The sequence below is a fragment of the Artibeus jamaicensis genome, unplaced genomic scaffold, assembly GCF_021234435.1.
Source record: "Artibeus jamaicensis isolate MK-2021 breed Jamaican fruit bat unplaced genomic scaffold, CSHL_Jam_final scaffold_916, whole genome shotgun sequence".
In the NCBI taxonomy this organism is placed as follows: Eukaryota; Metazoa; Chordata; class Mammalia; order Chiroptera; family Phyllostomidae; genus Artibeus; species Artibeus jamaicensis.
In genome coordinates this window covers 32,177,322-32,198,093 of record NW_026522059.1, presented here as the reverse complement: position 1 = coordinate 32,198,093, position 20,772 = coordinate 32,177,322, and the positions used below count along the sequence as shown (strand labels likewise).

The window sequence follows — 20,772 nt, the reverse complement described above, 5'->3', positions numbered from 1 at the left end:
TCAGCTGATTTCTCAAAAGAGACCTTACAGGCAAGAAGGGGCCAGAAAGAAGTATTCCAAGTCATGAAATCCAAAGACCAAGATTGATCTATCCAGCAAAGCTTTCATTTAGAATGGAAGGAAAGATAAAGTGCTTCTCAGATAAGATCAAATTCAAGGAGTTCATCATCACCAAGCCCTTATTATATGAAATGTTAAAGGGACTTACCTAAGAAAAAGAAGATAAAAAAGATGAACAGTGAAAGGACAGCAAACTCACAGCTATTAACAACCACACCTAAAACAAAAACAAAGAGGACAGCTAGATGGAGATCACATGGAGGGTTAGCAACATGGGAGTGGGAGAAGGAGAAGGGGGGAGAAGGTACAGAAAATAAGTAGCATAGGTGGTAGGTAGAAAATAGATAGGGGAGAGGGCAAGAACAGTATGGGAAATATAGAATCTAAAGCACTTGAGATAAAAGGTCATAAACTAAAGGGGGGAATGGTGGGGGAGGGGTGTGCAGGGTGGAGGGGAATGAAGGGAGGAAATAGAACTGTAATGGCATAATCAATAAAATATATTTTTTTTAAATGTGAAAAAAAGGAGAAGAGCAAAGAAGACACTTCAAACTCTTCTCCATGCTACTATTTCAGTAAAAGGAATGATACACAAATAAAGCACATTCCTTCCCTAAATATTTAGTTTTAAAGACTTCAGGGATTAAGAATAATTGCTAACTCCTTGTGTTGTTCTGTAAACAACGTGGCAAAATAAATAAAGTCAATACTAAGTCCACTCTACTTTCTACAGAGTTTGGTCTCCCTAATATTCTAATACTAACACTTATTGAGGGTTTACCACATGCCATACCCAATTCTAAACATCTTTATCTATTCTCTCATTCAATGCTCAAAAGCCCTGTGATGTAGATGCTACCATTAACCCCATTCTACAAAAGAGAAAACTAGGATACAAAAATTTTAAGTGATTTGCCCAAATTGCTTAAGGTCTTACTGCCATTTGAAATTGCCACACTGAACTAGACCAGCCTGGGAAGGGTACCAAGGGAGCACCACTGTCCCACACTAGTTGTTTAATCACTACCCTCTCTCCAAGCCAAAAACCACATTCCTGGGTCTCTTGAGTGCACCTTCCGCCCTAAAAACTCAGTCTGAGTTCTCCTCTCCTGAGCTGTCCTCCTCCATCCTTCTTCCCGAGTTTCCAGACACCCAAACCATTTTCCCCAGGCTGGGTATTGGAGGTGGCACCCCAGAATTTCTTTTCTTTTACCAGCCTGAGAACAAGTAAGCATATTCTTCCTTTTTAGCATTTACAAATCCATATGGGGATGACCTAAATAATAAACAGGAAGACTGTAGTAAAGTCCCCAAATCTGCACTCATCATGGTAGTGAGTCCTGACACAACTTCTCAGCTGGCAAAGCAGAATAACTGTTGCTTTTATTCTTTTTTTCCCTGATGGTGAAGTTCATTAATTCAACATTCAAAAGATAAAGATTTTTTTAGGTTATGCAATAGATATGGCGTGGACCATTCCAGGGTCCCTTAATACCGACAATGTTATTTACTAACAATCTTAAAGGAACCACAGACTAGGACTTACTCATAACATTAATACCCATTATCCACTTACACAGACACGGTCTCTTAGTTAATCTCCACAACAATCCTTAGAGGTGTTATAATCTCCATTTTACTGTTGAGAGGTTGGGGTGCAGAATAGTTAAATGACTTATTCTATGATCAGTCATTAAAGTAATGGAGCAAGGACATGGTTTTGGTCACCTGCTTCCAAATCCAATGGTCTCTCACTAGCCCACAGCTTTCATGTCAAGGAACCTTCTGATCTAGATCTGGGTGGAGTTCAGAGTGTGTCTACAGGAGCTAAGGGAGGAGGTGAGAGCACCAGCCACAGAGGTGGGAAGGGGGAGCTTGTGAATGGAGAGCAGAGGCACACAGAGGAGATGGAGTTGGGGGAGGGAGGTCTCCAAAGGTGAATGTTATCTATTCAACTCTTAGTCTTGGCCAGTTCTGTCTATGCCCCTCAGCCTATGATGAGATGAGTCTTCTGGAAAGGGATTCTTTCCACAGGAATAAGAATACATGTATATGATGTGTACACCATATGCAACCCACTCTAGTGCAGCCATATCCCATACTACTGACAGGGAACAACAAACAGCAATTGTATCTAGGGAATCTTGAATCTTGCACGAAGTTCTCTTTTTTAAAGATACACACACACACACAATTTGTTGAAGCCCAGAGTTTACCCATGATGGTAAACTCCAGAGACTTTTTTGATTTAGTTTGCTTTATAATTGTGCTGCGATAAATATATATACGATAAATGATGCATACGATAAATATATCTGTGAAGACCATGAGGGTGAGCTCCTACAAAATGAGGCCATTTAACTAGTGGGCTCTGGGCATTCCTTAGGCACTACCTGAGTGATTTTGATGGGGTGAGGATTCGTCGAGTTTTCTACAATCTCGACAGGTTCTGGTCTTTTCCAAATATTCTCCTTCACTGTAATAACCACAGGTACACTGTCACTGAAGGAATTTCCAGCCTGGTCTCCCATGTCCTTCACTGAGACCACCAGATTATAGGAAGGATTCTTAATGGGATCCAATTCCTGAGATCCTATGGAAAGTGGAAAGAACAGAAGAGGAAATGTCTCTGAAGCTGACACAGATCTAGGTCCCTTTTTTGACTCGGTCAGTCCTACGAGGGCATCACCTGACTTACCTTCACGGGTAAGTGATATTGCCCCTGTTTTGTTGTTTATCTGAAAGTACATGACCTCGTTGACCTTGGGAAGCTGCATGACAATCTGATAAGTAAGTTGGCCATTGGGAGTGGCTGGATCATCCAGGTCTGTAGCATTGACATACATAAAAGGCTTTCCTATTTAACAAAACATACCCAGAAAAAAAACAAGATATTAATTGAAACCCAAACCAACCACAGCCACTTTGGCCTTCTAAGAGCCAGAGGTAGAATGGGGAAGATGCTATAATTCACATCAGTGGGGAAATAAATCGTTATTCCGCTTCCTTTCCCTTGGATGGGGTTTCTCAAAATATGAACAAGGGACTTCTAAGGGATCTCTGAGACTGATTTTAGGGTCAATTGAGTCTAAACTCATACACATGTAAAAAAAAAATCCACTCAAAGCATTAGTTCAATGGATTTCAGTGTAAAGGAGTACCAAGAAAAGGCGGGTGAAGGGCATTGATGTGGTTTCAGATTCCATATTGTAACAAGCCTTTAAGAAACTACCACTTGCTGTAGTTTAGGTATAGTATCAAAGAATAACCATAGTTATCTGAAAATGCCATAACAATATTCCACCCTTTTCCAACTACATATCTGTGTGAGGCAAGTTTTTCTTCATATGCTTAAACCAAAACAGCATACGGCAACACAATAAGTGCAGAAACAGACAGGAGAATCCAATAGTTTTCAATTAATTCAGACAGTAAAGAGATTTGCCAAGATTAAAACAATGCCATTATTCTTTTTTTTTTTTTTAAAGATTTGATGTATTTATCTTTAGAGGGGAAGGGAAGGAGAGAGGGAGAGAAATATCACTGTATGGTTGCCTCTCGTGCATCCCCTGCTGGGAACTGGCCTGCAACCCAGGCATGTGCCCTGACTGGGAATTGAACGGCAGTCATTTGGTTTGCAGGCCCATGCTCAATCCACTGAGCTATACCAACCAAAGCACAATGCCATTATTCTTAATAATTCTTTTTGTCCTTAAAAATGTAGATTTTATTAAAATGTTTATTATTCTAAATTAATAAATATTTGAAGTCTCTCAGCTGCATTTTTCTAATATGATAGTTGTTGGTAGATATAACCAATGTTGCACTGGAACCAGTTTGCAAGAGCCAATTGTTGAACCCCCAGAAGTTTGGTGAGCCAATCATTAACACCATTGGTAACTTGAAATAGGCCACGGTAGGAATATTTTCACCACAGAAACTAGTAAATGCTACAAGCTGGGCTTTTCCCCCAGAGAGACAGCTATTACACATTCATCAGCATCCCTCTGGATGTAATCCACATAATATCACTAGACAGATTCAAAAGTTCTTTTGAGTCCTTAATAATTTTTTTGATTTAGCCCCTAGCTGTATTTTATTTTTTTACTTAATTTTTATTGTATTTTTCCCATTACATTTATCCCCCTTTCACCTCCCTCCCCACCCCGCAATCATCACACCATTGTCCATGTCTGTGAGTCCTTTTTCCTTTTTGCTCAATCCCTCTACCCCTAACCCCTACCTCCACCCATAGCTGTCAACCTGCTCTCTATCTATGAGTCTGTCTCTGTTTTGTCTGTTAGAGAAAGACAAGAGCCCTGAGACCAAAAGGTTGGAGAACAACTACTCTAGGAGATTTCACTGATGAAGAAAGAAGGGGGAAGACATGGAAGATGCTTGGTTAGCAGAGCTTGTTAGAGAGTCTTTGGTATGAAATTTCAGGAACAGTGACAGTGAAATTGCTGTACATAATAAAAAAAGTAGAAGGAATACTTTCTCTGAGTTATTGAAAGTGGGCATTAAAGAATGAAAGACAAGATTCAGCAGTAGAGGGAAATTGACAGTGAGTGGATGGAAATGGCCAAGGGTCTTAAGTCTAATATTCATGTTTATTTTGTGCACTGTTATAATGTAATGCTCCTTCAACTGCTCAAATTTTGAGCAAAGCCTGTGGCATATAGCCATGCCTTGGTGAGATGCTGTTGTGGAAGTAAAGGGTAGGGGCATAGCAAATGGATAAGTCATAGCTAGGATTGGAAGTAAGAGAAGAAAAAGAAATGGGAGCCAATAGTGACCATGTAATGTGAGATTCCTGGGAGGATGCGGGAAAGTGAGCTCACCTCTCCAGAGTATTTTACAATGTGTAGAGCTCTAAAGCTCACCCTAGACTAGTGGTTCTCAACTAGGGGTGATCACCCCCCACCCCACCCTAGGAACATTTGGCGATGTCTGAAGACATCTTTGTTGTTGCAACTTAGGAGTAGGTGTTGCTACTGGCATCTGGTGAGTAGATGTCAGGGATGCTGCTAAACCTCCTGCAGTGCATATAACAGCACCTAATCAATCAATCAATCAATCAATCAATAAAAGATTATCAAGCCCAACATCTCAATGAAGCCAAGGTTGAGAAGCCATGCTCTAGAGCAATAGGGATAATACAACAACTTCCAGAGTATTAAACACTGCAAATTTTAAGTAACATAGGGTGCTTAATGAATTATAGCTGCAGCTGTTAGGAACACAAATCTGCCCCTTCTGCCTCATACCCTTCTGTTTTTTCATAAATGCTTCCAGGCTCCTGCCTGTTACCTGGGCGAGAATTCTGTCTTACTGAGCCTTCATATTTTGACTGGAGAAATGTGGGTCGATTGTCGTTGATATCCTTCACTTCTATTGTGATGGGAACTGGGCCCTCCACTGAGTCTCCATTAGCATCCAGGGATGAGACCTGATGCAGAAAGGGAAAGGAAACTACCTTGGTGAATTGGGACTTCATATCACACAACAAAAGTCATTTGAGGGAAATCAGAGTTCAAAAAACCACTATCTGGTATGTGTAGGGGAGAAACATACCCATAAAAGCCCAAATTGGGAGCTGCTAAAATAGAGGCCCTCTTCATTAAACCTGAATTATCATGACTATTTTTCCTGTGATGGGGTATGATGGACACTGGACACAATTCTTTTCTAAATAGCTAGAGTCAGTGAAATAGGAACACTTTGAACCTGAGGCTATAGAAGTTTCATGTTCTCTTACAGAAGCATTTTCATGGTTGACCTGCAGATCCAACAGAAGTTACCAAACAGAAGGCTTTTGGCTTGGTCTTGTCTCCCCACAATTAGCTGTCTATCATGCCTGCATATTCAAATAAAAAGCATGAAAACTGACCATTGGTTATTTCTGCTTCTTGCAAGGGCCAAAGAAGTTCCATCCCAGCACTGCTGCTGCCTTCTTTGTGGATCCAGAGCCCACAGGCAGACACAGGCAGACACCAGAGAAGTGTTGGCTTGGTTTTGGTCCAGGTGCCTGAGCATGCCATACTTGAATAAGTAATGCTATCTGAGGGCCTTGACAATGTAATTTGGGTTGCTGTGATCAAAAAGCCTAAGGAAGAGGAGACGTTTGTCATACCCCTATGTACTTGATTAAAAATGGACAAATTAGGTTTGCAAAGCATGCCTTTAATGCCAGGAGAGGCCTAACAGACTTTTGCGCATGGGGTGAAGGTGATAGTGATGCTTCCAGGACAAAGGATGATGAGAAAGGTTGGTAGGTGACTTATTCTGGTCTCAACTCACCTGAAGCTTGTGCACAGCTCTTGTTTCCCTGTCCAGAGCTTTGGTGTAATACAGAAGTCCTTCTGGTTCTATCTGAAATATTCCATCTGTCTCCCCAGTTAGTTTGAAAGTCACAGCAGGAGCTTGGGCCTTAAACTGGGGAGAAGCAAAAGTTAGACGAGGTTGTAAAAAGAAACAGTGTTGTACAATCTGTAGAAAGTCACCAATTTCAGGTAAGATTTTCATTTGCACAATCACTAATTAAGAAATTATGAGCTTTTAAAGTGACACATTCTAAAAGTTTGCTTGAGCATTAACTAAGATTCAAAATACTTTTCCTTCAAGAAACAATGTATGACATAGTTTAATATATTGACAAAAGTTAATGGTATAAATTGTAACTGGAGCTAGATGAGATTCTTCTGGGAATATCTGAAAGCTATAACATTACTAACTTCTAAGAAATATTTAAAGGATAGCTTTATGGCTATGATAAAAAAAGATGTCATTTATTACTTCTAAACATTGTGATAATGATTAATAAATATTTTAATATTAAGGGAAACAATTTAAAAGTGATTGCAACTTCACAAGATTCTATATGATAATCTCTTAATTACTTTTCAGAAGTGAAAAAATAGCAACTATAGACAAAGCTATAGTACTGTTTTAAATTTTAGAGCTTTTTACATTTTTACTGTTCAATTGCTTTCAGTATTATTTTGTATTGGTTTCAAGTGTACAGCCTAGTTGTTGAACAACCATATACTTTACAAAGTGTGCCCCCTAATATTTCCAGTATCCACCTGACACCATACATAGTTATCACAATATTATGGAAAAGCTATAGCACTTTTAAGACCACAAGAATAGAATGTTTCCAAAAAATAATGTAGATATAAAAATTGTTCAACCTCAATAATAATTGTTAGTACATTTCACATATTTTTATTAACAAATTTAAAAATCAATAACAGCCTATGTTTCAGGATGTTATAAAAGATGTAAAGAAACATATATTATTGCTGGAAATGTAAATTAGCACAATCCTTTTGGAAATAACTTGAGGCATAAAATAAAGTGTTTGTAGCCCACGAGAGCAAAAACAGCTAAACAAATTATACCAAGGAAATATTTTTAAACAGTAAGCTACACAGTTGTAGTATAAGTATACTTATTTATAACACCAATAAAGTTGACAATGCATAAATGGTAAGAAAAGAAAGATGATAAAATTATAATAGTATATAAATTTGATAGAATTTTAATCATTAAATTATTTATTCTACAAGTTATGAAGGACCATAAGAAACAATGATATGATGTAAAATAACAAAAGGGGAACATAAAAATAAGTCTAGACTATGATTATAACAGTACCAAAAGTATTAATGTCAGTGGGCAAGCAATGAAACTTTAAAAAACAGTTGATGTAGTATTTCTTACTGATATTATGTTGTTTCTGCAATAAATATAAGTGTTACTATTTTGCATTTTAAGTAAAAGACCTGTACATCAGTGGTAAATTTAAAGTAAGGATCTGCAAAAAAACACTTTCCCTTCACAAAAGCAGTAAAACACTGGCAAGAAATGTAAATATCAGAACCAAATGCTTGTAAAATCCAAGAAAGTGTTTAAGAAAATTACTACTAGTAAGAGCTAAGCTTTGTGGTTATTTTCAGTTGTTCTAATTCCATTGCCCTTTCTCAAGATATTCAGGAGCCTTGAAAACTAACAGCCTTACAACCACAATGCCCAGAGAGGGCAAAGGGATTTAGAGTATCCCAAATTCCCCATCCTCAGAAAGCTGGTACTATTTGGCCTATCTCAAAGTTCTCTGGAAACACTCACAGGACTTTTTTTTCCCCTACCTCAGAGCTACTCACTGCAAACAATTTTTTCTCTTGGGAAATTTGCTGAAAGTAATCAGCAGCAATTGTTTAATATTGCAGCTGCCTCGGGCAGTAATAATAGTTGATACAAACAAGAAGCTGTCCAAAAAACTTAAAGGTAAAGCCAGGATGTAGGATTTACCTCAGGCACATTGAAAATCTCCAATATAGGTTTTCCAGCCAGATGGAGACATAGGTAGAACCATTTGCTTCCTTGCACAACCAAAAGAAGAATAACAACCAATTTAAAACAGAAAACAACCAGGACTGCCAGAAAATCAAATTGCGTGGAAGTCTGACAGCCAAGGACTTAGACATTTATCCAGACTGGTAGGAGGGGTGGAGGTGGGCAGCCAAGTGGAGGAACAATGTGGTGGACCATATATGTGAGGTGGCAGCTGATGCACCAGGCAGTCTCACATTCACGTGTGGATAAGCCAGGAGGAACGATTGGGGAGCAAGACAGACTGCAAAACACAGGGTTTCAGCACAAGAAACTAATGATGTGAAACCTCTGCCTGGAAAAAAATCTGTTGGGGGTGTGGTGATGGGAGAAACTCCCAGTCTCACAGGAAAGAGCATGGGAGAGCCCCACAGTGTCCTAAAATGTGCACACTCACCCACCTGTGAATAACCACCTGAAAGGGCACAGTCCACTTGTGGGAAGCAGAGGAAGTGACGGAAAGTAGAGTGAGAGCCAAGCAAGTAGCATTGTTCCCTCTCTGGACCATCCCCAACAGACAACACCACCATGCAGTGAAGAGGGTTGCCCCACCCTGGCAAATACCTAAGGCTCTGCCCCGTACAACATAACACTTGTGAGACTAAGAAATATGGCCCAAATGAAAGAACACATCAAAACCCCAGGAAAAGAACTAAGTGTTGAAGAGATAGATAACCTATCAGATACAGAGTTCAAAACACTGGTAATCATGATGCTCAAGGAAATGATTGAGTTCGGCCCTGGCTGGTGTAGCTCAGTGGACTGAGAACAGGCCTCTGAACTAAAGACTTGCCTGTTCCATTCTCAGTCAGGGCACACGTCTGGGTTGTGGGCCAGGTCCCCAGTAAGGGGTGCACAAGAGGTAACCACACAGTCATGTTTTTCTCCCTCTCTTTCTCCTTGAGTAGTACATTTGAAAAGGATGGGTCTTATGTTATATGAGCTATATAGCAATACAAATAGAAAAGAAAAAAAATGACCTATCTCAGATTTGTATCATAGTGTCTTATGATCTGGAAGCCCCTGAGAGTACTAAGCTGGAGCTAGTTGAAAATCTCTAGTGAAAAAAGTTTGTAGTTACTTGATTCTTTTTTTTTTTTTTGGAGGATATGTTAATGACCCAAGGATCAGCCTCATGGAGCACTGACTTCGCTTTGTGCCACCCTCACTCACTTTAGGCAAAAATATTGGGATAACCAAAAAGTCTCTTATGTTCTTTTTCTGTACAGTGGCTCTAGTAGTGATTAGTTGTCTTTAACTTCATTCAAAACAATTTTGTTAGGTTGTATTGTGACAGCTGTCATATCAGCATACATTTTTAAATGTATGCCGATATATTCAAAATTGGGCCCTGGTTGGTATAGCTCAGTAGATCGAGCATGGGCCTGCAAACCAAAGGGTCACTGGTTTGATTCCCAGTCAGGGCACATGCCTGGGTTGTGAGCCAGGTCCTCAGTAGGGGGTGCATGAGAGGCACCCACACATTGATGTTTCTCTCCCTCTTTCTCCTTCTCTTCACCTCTCTCTAAAAATAAAAATTTTTTTAAATCTTTAAAAAGTAATCAAAATTGGTAAATTTTTATGCAGCCACTCTAATATTGAAGATGGAAGAAAATGCAACATTTTTGCCCTGGCTGGTGTAGCTCAGTGGATTGAGCATGGACCTGTGAACCAAAAGATTGCGGTTCAATTTCCAGTCAGGGCACATGCCTGGGTTGCAGGCCAGTTCCCAGCAGGGGTCACACGAGAAGCAACCATACACTGGTATTTCTCTCCCTCTCTCCTTCCCTTTCCTTCTAAAGATAATTAAATAAAAGTAAATAAATAAATAAATAGATTAATTAATTAAATGCAACATTTTTAGCGTATTATGTTTTATTATTTCAAGAAAGGAAAAATGCACCTGAAATACAAAAAAAAAAGATTTATGCAGTATATGGAGAAGGTGCTGTGACAGATTGAATGTTAAAAGTGGTTTGTGAAGTTTCTTGGTATTATTGACGTTTCGGCCAAATAGTTCTTCACTGTGGAGCTGCCTTTGCATTGGAAGATGGTTAGCAGCACCCCTGGCCTCTACCCATTAGAAGCCAATAGTGGAAGATAGCTGACATACTCAAAATATCCAAATCAATAAAATTATTGATGAAAACAAAAAATGCATCTTTTACTTTACAGAAAAAACAAAACAGACTTTATGACCAACCCAATATTTCAAGTGGTGCTGAGTGAAGACATCTACAACTGTTCCCCAATGCTGTAATAGAGTTCAAAGGAACATCTTACCAAAGCAGGGTTTGCTGCATTATCTCCACAGTACAAAGACAGAGAGAGTATGTATGCTGACTAGAAGTTAACTGTTTTCTAGTCTCAGCTCTGCCATTAACTTATGTAAGCCTTAGTTTCTCTATATGTAAAACAACCGTTTGGTATCAAAAGTCTCTGAGGTCTTTTTCAGCACAAAGATTCTGTGATCTCAGGAAATCCCCTTCGTCTCCTGCTCCTCCACCCCAACACACACACACACACACACACACACACACACACACACACACACACGAAACTTTCACTCATGACCACTAAGCCCGATAGTCAGATGGCCATCCCACTCCCAAAACTGGTTCTCTTCCCATCCTTGAAGGGGAGGCAGAGCCTACAGCCACCAAGATCCTTTCACCCAGGATGGGAGAACTCGCCCCAGATAAAGTTGAGGAAATCCGAATGCGGATGTCAGGTACAACACTTTACAATAATGAGGCTACCCATCTCCCTGATTAACTTAGCTTCTGAAATTATCCTTGATAATGAGGTCTGTCAAGCTTCTATTTTACTTCCTGCTGTAGAGTGATGAGAGTAAAAGTCTACTAAGAGAGCGTGAGAAATCAAGATGACAGTGATCAAAAGTAGTCATTACCTGGAATATGATTTGACTGGGTTCTTGGCCTTCAAAAATAGAAAATGTCATGGGTTTCAGGGGTCCGCTAAACCTCCCATCCTGGCCATATCCAGTTGTCTGTTAAAAAAGAAAAAGAAAATTAGCATCACCATCTATTATGAATATATCACTTGATAATTTTATCATGATTTCTAGAAGTAATAAATGAAACATAAAACTTTAACCTGGAAGAAAATAATGTAAAATCTAGTTAAAACAGGCAGAAAGAGGTCTAATATTTGTTGAGGCTTTACTATGTCAAAATGGCTTGCAATGAGCCTTGAATTCCTTTTCTCATGGAACCATACCATTCAAGCAGTGGCCCTGTAGGGAGAATATTAACTCCATGTTACATATGAGGTTCAGAGAGGTTAAGCTGTTTGCTCAGAGTAAAATTTGTAAGTGGTTTACACAGCAGCTATACATGGATCTACCTGAACAAAGGTTCATGATCTTCCCACAGTGCCACTCTGCCTTTTAAATTCTAGATGTTTTTACACCAGCTTCTTAAAACATCTCCCTTTACTTCTATTCATTTATAAGGAAATTCATGGGAGATTCACAGCACTCTAGAGTTCACAGTCTCCCCAGGTGCAACAAAAGTTGTCAGGGAAAAAAAAAGAATACACAGATGTGTTTAGTTCAATGTTTGCTTGGCACAGAGTAACACAGTAAATTTTAGTCAAATTTGATCTGAATTTGAACTGTAACTTTGAGAAAACCTTACCGTTTCAACATTTGATTCACAATCTATACTCATTTAGAAAACAATAAAAGCACAAGTGTTTACTTCAAGCCCCAAAACAGTTCTAAAATCCAAAGATCCTGAACTTGAAAGACAAGCAGCTCCAAGCAGATGCCAAAATCCAGGCTGGGAGAGCAGTAAGTGGTGGCTGGAACAGTGGGCAAGTTAGTATGTGTTGAGCTCTGTCCTAAACACAGTTAATCCTGACAACAACCATAGGGAGGTAAATTGCTATTGTTAGCTCCATTTTATAGGTGATGAGACTCAGACACAGAGAGGTTAAGTAATTTGCCAGGTAGTGGCAGGAAGCGGAATTAAACTGTGATTTAAACTGGCCTTCTCAGCCACTATAAGCCCACTATACCCCACAGGGAGCAAAGCAGAGAGAGCCTGGCAGGAAGCCAGCTGCATCCTTGGTATGTAGAAGAATATGGCTCTCACCATTTCCAACCGGGGAGAATGGGGAGCATTCAGCACATGCCCCTGCCATCCCTTTGTTCCTAGGATGACTGCACTTTTGAAAGGAAACACCAGGCAGAATGGAGCAGGTGGCGTGCAGGAAGTGTCAGCCAGCCCAAAACCCACCCATGGAGGGGCTTCCTCTGGGAGGAGGGATTTAGCCTCCATACCTGATGCCGGTTTCCCCTCCTTCCTGAGTGGTTCTTCAGACCTACTCATGCTGGAAACCAGGGGTGGAATAGGTTAGGATCAGAAGCATGTGGCAAGTCAATGGTTTTTGAGCTAGACAAGTAAAACCAAAAATGTAAGAAGTGGGTGAAAATGGGAGAGAATTTGTCTTCCAGTCTTTTGGGAAAGCAAGTATATTCTTGCCATGAAAATTCTGGGAATAACCCCCCCCCAAAAAAAAAAATTAGCAATAGAGTGATGGGAAAAATGGTCTCACACAAAATCTCTTGGTTCATTGAATCTTAAGTTGATACTGCTTGTCTGGTAAAGGAAAAATAACATAGAAGAATGCAGAGGGATTTGGAATTTGGTGTCCTCTCTTTCAGCATTGTAGCAGACTCTTAGATTAGCTGTCTCCAGACATCATCAACCTCTCTTCCTTAGGAAGTCGAGTGTTCTTTTTCCCAGACTCCCTTGCAGCTAGGAGAGCAGTCAAGTGAACTATTTCTGGTTCATGAAACAACAGGGAAAGTCTGCTGGGAGATTCTGGTCAAGCTATTATTTTCCCAATGAAAAAAAGACAGACATAGCTGGCATTGCCCTATATACCTCCCTGTTTTTGCTCAGACAGTGGACCACCTGTGTCTGTAGCTGTGATAGATATTATGAAAGCATGAAGAGATGAACCAGCTCAGAGAAGGGTGGAACAGAGATAAAGAAGCACAAGTCTCTAATAATATCACAGAAGTGCTATACATGCCCTTGACGCCACTTTAGGTTTCTTGTTATCTGAGGAAAATAAACCTCCATTTACTGAAGACTTCTAAAGCCAAACTTCCTGTTACTTATAGCTAAAAGTATTCTGTACCAACACAATAATTCTATAGACTTTCAGCTCATCTCTTCCTTTTTAAGTGTATCATCCTCAGGGGTCTCTTCCTCACTTTCCACTCCTTTCCTACATCTTCTTTAGCTCCAGTAGCTCCTCTGGAAGGTGGGGCACAGAAAATGGGTTCCAATAGGTGCCACCATCATTGTTCCAAGACCAAGGCAGTGATTTCTGTGGGGCTTCTGCTTAACAGAAAACTGCCTTCATCAGCACTCCAGTTACATCAGCAAGTGGTCAGCTTTTTAGTTGATAACACCAGTGACGATATCCAGAGGAAAACTGCATTAGTCAGACAAACTTCACAAACCAGCCTGCATTTTTCCAATGTGGATAAGCTGGCTTGCCTATCAGTAAAGCAGGATACATGTCAGTGCAAGGTTCAAAGTTGGGTTCTTATAGCAGGGCAACCAATCCTTCTTCCTGCCCATTAACAAAGCTATTTGGGCTATAAAGATTTCAAATCCATGTACACACCATGAGTCATCAGGCCATACTGCCAGAACTGAGAAGAACAGTGTGGTGGAAATATGTGAAAGAACCAAAGGACTTGGAGAGAATAACATCCACTATCTTGTACAAAAAAGGTGAAACAAAAGGACAAGAATGAAACTGATGTTTTTGAGGGTTTCTGTGTGGCAGCTATGGGACTGGAGCCTCCATACACATCATTTCTTCTATTCCTCAACAGTACCAGAAAATTATCTCCAGAGAAGTCCCACAGCAGGGACACTGATATAGCTGCAGTGGGATAGAGCCAGCCCTGTTGGACCACCAAGCCCCATCTGTAAATGATGTAGCTACACTGCCTTCCAGGCCATCAAAGGACATGTGCCTGCCTGGTAGCCACCCTCATTGCACTTTCCAGCAAGAGTTCTCTGCATTGATTATGTAGTACTAATGCCAAATTATTATTCCTCTGGAAGAAGCATAGTCCCAGGCAAAACTCTAAAATAAGTGGCTTCTCCCTGATTTCCCTGCCTCCCTCCCTATTCAGTGCCCTTGTCAAACCCTGAATTACTTACTTGTTCTCTCTTCAGTGCCCTTGCAGGGGGCACTGAACCTCCTTATGAAAAACCAGCTTTCAGAAAGTAATAAGAGAGCCCTTTGCAGTATAAAGTATGTGACTGGGAACCATTTTAAATGGCTATCTCTGCTGAAGAAAGGCAAGAAGCTTCAACTAAACTTCCATTCCTCATAGGAAAGGTTCTAGCAGTAAAGGTGAGTGGCAGCAGGGATTTCAACGCCCCTAAAAGCTCACAACACAGATAGCAATTTCTTCCTTCAACCATAGACAGCTGTGCTTGTGGCTGTCTCCTAGGCAACACTCTTGCTGTCATCAGTAATTAGGCAGTATTTCTTACTGCACACAGAAATCCTACTGGACTGACAGTAGAGAGAAGAAAAACTTATTTTCAACTTTTATCCAGGAAGAAAAATATATGTCCCCTTCTTATATAAAAAGGGGACGAGCCCACTAAAATCAAATTATTGTGTTAGAATCATCTCTCTCTCTTAGATTTTACTGTTGTTTCCTAATATAAGACCATAATTATATATTTAATTTTCCTTATTCCTGGCACCTGTGCTATGTGATGAGGCTACAAAGATGACTAAAACATGGATCCTTCCTCATGGAGGTCAGGGTCCGTATGATTGTAGACACTGAATATTTAAAATGCTGAAGGACTTCCCGTCAAGATGGAGGCTTAGATGGACATACTCCACCTCCTTGCACAACCATGAGAAAGATCACGACTAACCTAAAACATAAAACCACCTAGTTCACTGTTGGTGGAAGTGCAGTCTGGTACAACCATTATGGAAAACAGTATGGAATTTTCTCAGAAAACTAAAAATGGACCTGCCTTTTGACCCAACAATTCCACTACTGGGATTATATCCTAAGAACCTTAAAACACCAATCCAAAAGAACCTATGCACCCCAATGTTCATAGCAGCACAATTTACAATAGCCAAGAGCTGGAAGCAACCTAGGTGCCCGTCAGTAAATGAATGGATCAAAAAATTATGGTACATATACACAATGGAATTCTATGCAGCAGAGAGAAAGAAGGAGCTCCTACCCTTTGCAACAACATGGATGGAACCGGAAAGCATTATGCTGAGTGAAATAAGCCAGGTGGTGAAAGACAAATACCATATGATCTCACCTTTAACAGGAAGCTAAACAATGAAACAAACAAGCAAGCAAAATAAAAACAAAGACACTGAAATAATGAACAGTGGAACAGCGACCAGAGGGGAGAGGGGAGGAAATTTCAGGGGGGAAAGGGGAGGGATTTAGAGAAACTAGTATAAAGGACACATAAACAACAACTAAGGGGAATGGAAATGGGAGGGAGGTGGGGAGCACAGGGGAGCTGGGCTGGGATAGGAGTAAAAGACAGAAAACTGTACTTGAAAAATAATTAAATAAAAATGAAAAAAAAATTTAAAAATCAACACCCAGAACTGCCAGAAAATCAAACTGTTTGGATATCTGACAACCAGGGATTTAAAGAAGCCATATTCAACCAGGGCATAGGAGGTCCATAAATGGGGAATGGGGCCAGAAAGGACACAGTGTGGCCATGGTGGTGAGACAGCGGTGGCAATGGCCAGCAGAACAGGTGGTTTCACATTCATGTGTGGTGGATAAAAGAGGGAGGGATACCTTCGGAGCAAGCAATCCCAACCCCAGGCTAGACTGTGCAGCCCAGGGCTCAAGTGCCAGGAAAATAAAACCTCATAATTTCTGGCTGTAAAAACCAGTGAGGGTTGGAGCAGTGGAAGAAACTGTGGGTCTCTCAAGAAAGTCCATTTAAATGGCCTGCACAGTCCTAGAACACAAACAAACCTACTATCTCTGGGTATTACCATAGGGGCAGCAGTGAGAGGAGTGCCAGTAGCATATGGGAAGGGGATGAAGCGGCTGGAACGGGGTGAGTGCCAAGCATGTCTTTAGCAGCCAGGCAGCAGCACTGTCCCCTCTCTGACGCCCCACCACACACACACAGTGGTAAGAGGATTACCCTGGCCTAGCAAACACCTAAGGCTCTACCCCACACAACATTCTATGAGTCAAATACTCTTATCAGGACTGGTTTCAGTGGGAAAAAAACTAAGGTTTAATACTTAAGTAACTCACCCAAGTTCCTATCACTGGCAAGTTACAGTGCCAAGTTTAAACCTAGATATGACTTCACCACAACCCTATGATACTAGAGAGAGCAAAGGATGTTTAAGAGAGTAGGAAGAGGAGAGAAGTCAAGTGGGAATGTTTGACCGAGACTTTAGGCAGCCCTAGAAACAAGTGTTGAGCCCTGGTCTTTGAGGATGCAGAGTGCTCGTAAAGTTTGAACAGCAGGTTATCCACTCCTTCACCTCCAACCATGGGAGGATGGCTCTGATAGTTTCACCAGCTTAGTTCTATTTCACTCCGTAAAAATTTTGAACTGTGTGGGCTCTAGGAAGTTCTCTAGAACTTGAACTTTGACACGTTTTTTTGTGTGTGTCACAGAAGAAAATCATGCATGATTTGGGATTTGAGCATCTGGAAGTGTTTTTCTGAGGGGAAATCAAAGCCTTCCTCATAATCTTGCTCCATAATACAACAAATTATGGCAAGTATATAACATGCTAGCATCTCATCAGTAAAATCAGGATGGCACCTCACTATCTACCCAAGGTCAAAGGTTATATTTCTCCAGGGTTTATCCAGCTCCAACTTCTAGAAGCTTGTCAATCATTAGGGTTAGTTCAACAAATGGCTAAAGACAAATTTAACTAGAAAAATCAAAAATAAATAAATAGAAATATATACATAATATATATGTGTGTGTATTTTTATACACACACACAGAGCAGAGCAAGGTTGAAAATAGAAAAAACGCTTTTGTGTTTGTTTCAGTGGTAATTTTTCATGGCCATAGTAAAAACAAAAGTCACAATTAAAGGACTTAGACTAATACATGTATTGGTATGTCTTCATTTTCAGATTCCCTGAGCTATACACGGAGGTCTAAACCTGGGTAGAGAGATTTGTTTTAAACCTTGACCAAGCACTATTGGCTTTTAAGAGCTGAAGAGAAAGTACAGACACACGACTTGTAGTAATTTCATCAAAAACCTCACGTTGGTTCAAACTTTGTGTTCTTTGTATATATTTTAATGTTGATAGACTTTTTTAAAAAAGTGACAACTATTGATCTCTTGGTATGCAGTAGAAGGATGCCAGAAAATATTTTTGTAAAAAAGACCAATCTCTTCTCTTACCAAATACAGTGTGAGGAGACACAAGCAGTGCAGATGGGCTTGTGCCATCACGGTTTTCTTTTATTCAGTCTCCTGTGAATAAACCAGAGATAAAAGTGATTAGTTACCAGTCTGTTAAAATCATGTCTTTCTAACCAGAAAAGATCATTGGATGATACCCAGTTGTAGAACAGGATCCCTAACAGTCCTGGCTTTAGACTGAATAACCCAATCTTCCAGCAACTTCACAATACTTCTTCATTCAGAGTAATGCACAAGTCAACATCCCTGATCAAGCTCATGCTTCTTCCATTTCTTTAACCACTCCACTTTCTTATCATGTTTATTTAAGGGTCCTAAGTGATAGGCTGCCATGTTCTCTTCCAACCATGTTGTCTGACAAGGTCTGGGCATGGAGGATTCGAGTTCAAGGAATTCGTCTCCTCGGAGGAGAACGTGGCATCCAAAATGGGTTAACAATTGGCTGTTTTATTTTAATCATTTTACTCTTGATACTGAATATAGACACTATACTGTACTTACTTATTCCTGTGAAAATTACCCAAGAGGAGGAAACAGTTCAGGGAAAAACATTAGTCTTCCCCATGGAACTGCCTGAAAGGATGGAAAAATCTCCACAGATTCCCCTCTCCCTTATACAGGGGAGTAGAACAGCCAGGGTAATATAATTGTTAACCATAAGGGAAAACATGTCAAGTTGTATAAATGACCCTGGTTTGAGCAACTTAAAGCGATCAGGACTGCCATGGTGTACCAGAAATAAGAAAAATAAGTTAGATCTCTTAAATCAACAGTTAAGGCCAGTTAATAAAGAACCAGGTTATTGTTGCAAACACAGGTTGTGCTGCCAACAGTTGAGGGAAGAACAGATTAGAAAGACTTTCCCACGACTGTTCCTTACCCACAGATACAGAGGGTCTTCCAAGAAAACAAGTAAAAACTATAGAGACCCCTACCCACAGCCCAGGGATACGGTCAGGACGGTTGAGATGCATCTGCAAGGCAGAGGCAACTGTGGCTGGATTTCCTGTCTATCTCTCCTTACATGTTTGTTTTGGTGATTAAAAGGTGCTGGGATTGTTAGACACTTGTATTTCAGGTTCAATGATTAGCATAATTCTAATGAAGTAGTATAAAATAATTTCTTGACCAGAGAACAAAGTCCCTGTATGTCTAAAAGCTGTTGGAGTAACAGCCCCTCCTTTACCTTGAATAAGAATATATATCAATTAGACAGGCAAAGAAATAACAAAAGCTGGCTAGTTATTACAAACTAAACATGTAGAAACAGTTACTAAAGAGTCAGAGTTTATAGTACACAGAGAAACATTTTAGACAGAAAAGGCTAGATAGCTAAGTTAAACATCACAAAGGCCTTATAGTAAATTTCCTATTACCTCTACTCGATCTAGCATGTCCTTTTGCCCCATGACAAATTCTGAGGAACTTTAATATACAATACTATATTCAAATTCTGTACATACAGCTACTTCTAATTGTCTGATTAATGGCTCTCCTGGTCAAAATAATCTTTGTTTATTATAACTGAATCTATGGGAACTTTCGTATTTTTCCTGGTTACCTTTGTATTGATTCCTTTCTGCTTAACTGATCATGCTATACTGCAAATATTAATCACTACCTAAAATGAAAATATAAAAACCTGCTTGTACTTGCAATAAATGGAACAGAGCTTCACTGTCCTTTGAGGCGTGTTGTTGTCTGTTACCCATCGTCAATGCCTTACCCACCTTTTGAGAATTCCTGGACCCTGCTGCGTCTGGTCTGTGGCAATTCAAAATTGAATTGAAAATCATTCAATTTTCACTCATCATATGGTTGGAAAAGCTATGTTTTTTGCAAATGCCAGTGTAACTACTAAAATGTCAGTGATTCAGATTCAAAGCTACAAGTATATGAGATTGGTCAAGGTGCAGGCGATCTGCACAGGTGCAGGCAATCCACACAGGTGCAGGCAATCTACACAGGGGATGCCTCTTGAGTGCCTGGCCCTGGTGACCAGATAGGATTGTATTTCTGAGTCCCACATGTCTGAAACAATTAGAAAAACAGTTATTGGCAGGTTACAACCTCTGGGCCCCCCAAACAGTAGACTGAAACACATTCTCTGTATTTCTGTGAAAAAAAGACTTATTTGCTTGTCCTGGAACTTCAGCCTAAGGGGTAGGCTTTAAGTATACCACACATCTAGAGGTCATGGAAGTGTTCTCAGGGTATGTAGGCTGGAGGACACCGTCTTTGTTCTTTCCCTTACTTCTCTATAGCTCACCAGTACCTCCCAGGAAGAGATTTGTCTAGAGTCCCAATTTTTGTAGCAATCACCTCTAGATCACCTGGTCTGGAAGCCAGCAGGAATCAAAACTGTGATCCCACAGTATTGTGTAAACCTGCTGAATGGGTTAAAAGCTGTTGCCTCCAGGTTACCTTCCATTCAGCCTGAAACAAAGTACTGACTGAGATCCCTCCCTCTGGAACACTCCTAGGTCTTGTCACATCCTCAAAAACTAGGACCTGTTAAAAATAACTCAGGCTTTTAACACAATCACACAGGTTGGGGAGACAACCAAGAGAATGAGTAAGGTTAACCAATAACTTTCATCTCCGACACAAGGATACTCTTTCAAGACTAGGAGAGAAAGCTATTCCTCCTGGTACATAGAAACAAACAAGAGAGGCAGGCAAATTTAGAAAACAGAGAATATGTTCCAAATGAAAGAATAAGACAAAAACCTTAATGAAATACATATCAGTATTTACCTATTGGAGTTCAAAGTAATGGTCATAAAGATGCTCACTGAACTCAGGAAAAGAATGGATGAGAATTTCGGC

The 20,772-nt window shown here is 40.2% G+C and overlaps 1 protein-coding gene across 3 annotated transcripts in view; it reads right to left on the bottom strand.

The window, feature by feature from the left end:
- The window catches only part of CDH17 (cadherin 17), a 79,687-nt gene that overhangs the window by 32,455 nt on the left and 26,460 nt on the right, over window positions 1-20,772 (bottom strand). For all 3 annotated transcript variants that reach the window (XM_037131151.2, XM_053661238.1, XM_037131150.2), the window contains exons 2-7: window positions 17,923-17,994; window positions 11,366-11,464; window positions 6,361-6,495; window positions 5,371-5,509; window positions 2,759-2,917; window positions 2,454-2,653 (exon numbers count right to left, since the gene is read on the bottom strand). In XM_037131151.2, the coding sequence (XP_036987046.2) occupies window positions 2,454-2,653; window positions 2,759-2,917; window positions 5,371-5,509; window positions 6,361-6,495; window positions 11,366-11,464; window positions 17,923-17,970 (780 nt within the window). In that variant the 5' untranslated portion in view covers window positions 17,971-17,994. The remainder of the gene's footprint in view (window positions 1-2,453; window positions 2,654-2,758; window positions 2,918-5,370; window positions 5,510-6,360; window positions 6,496-11,365; window positions 11,465-17,922; window positions 17,995-20,772) is intronic.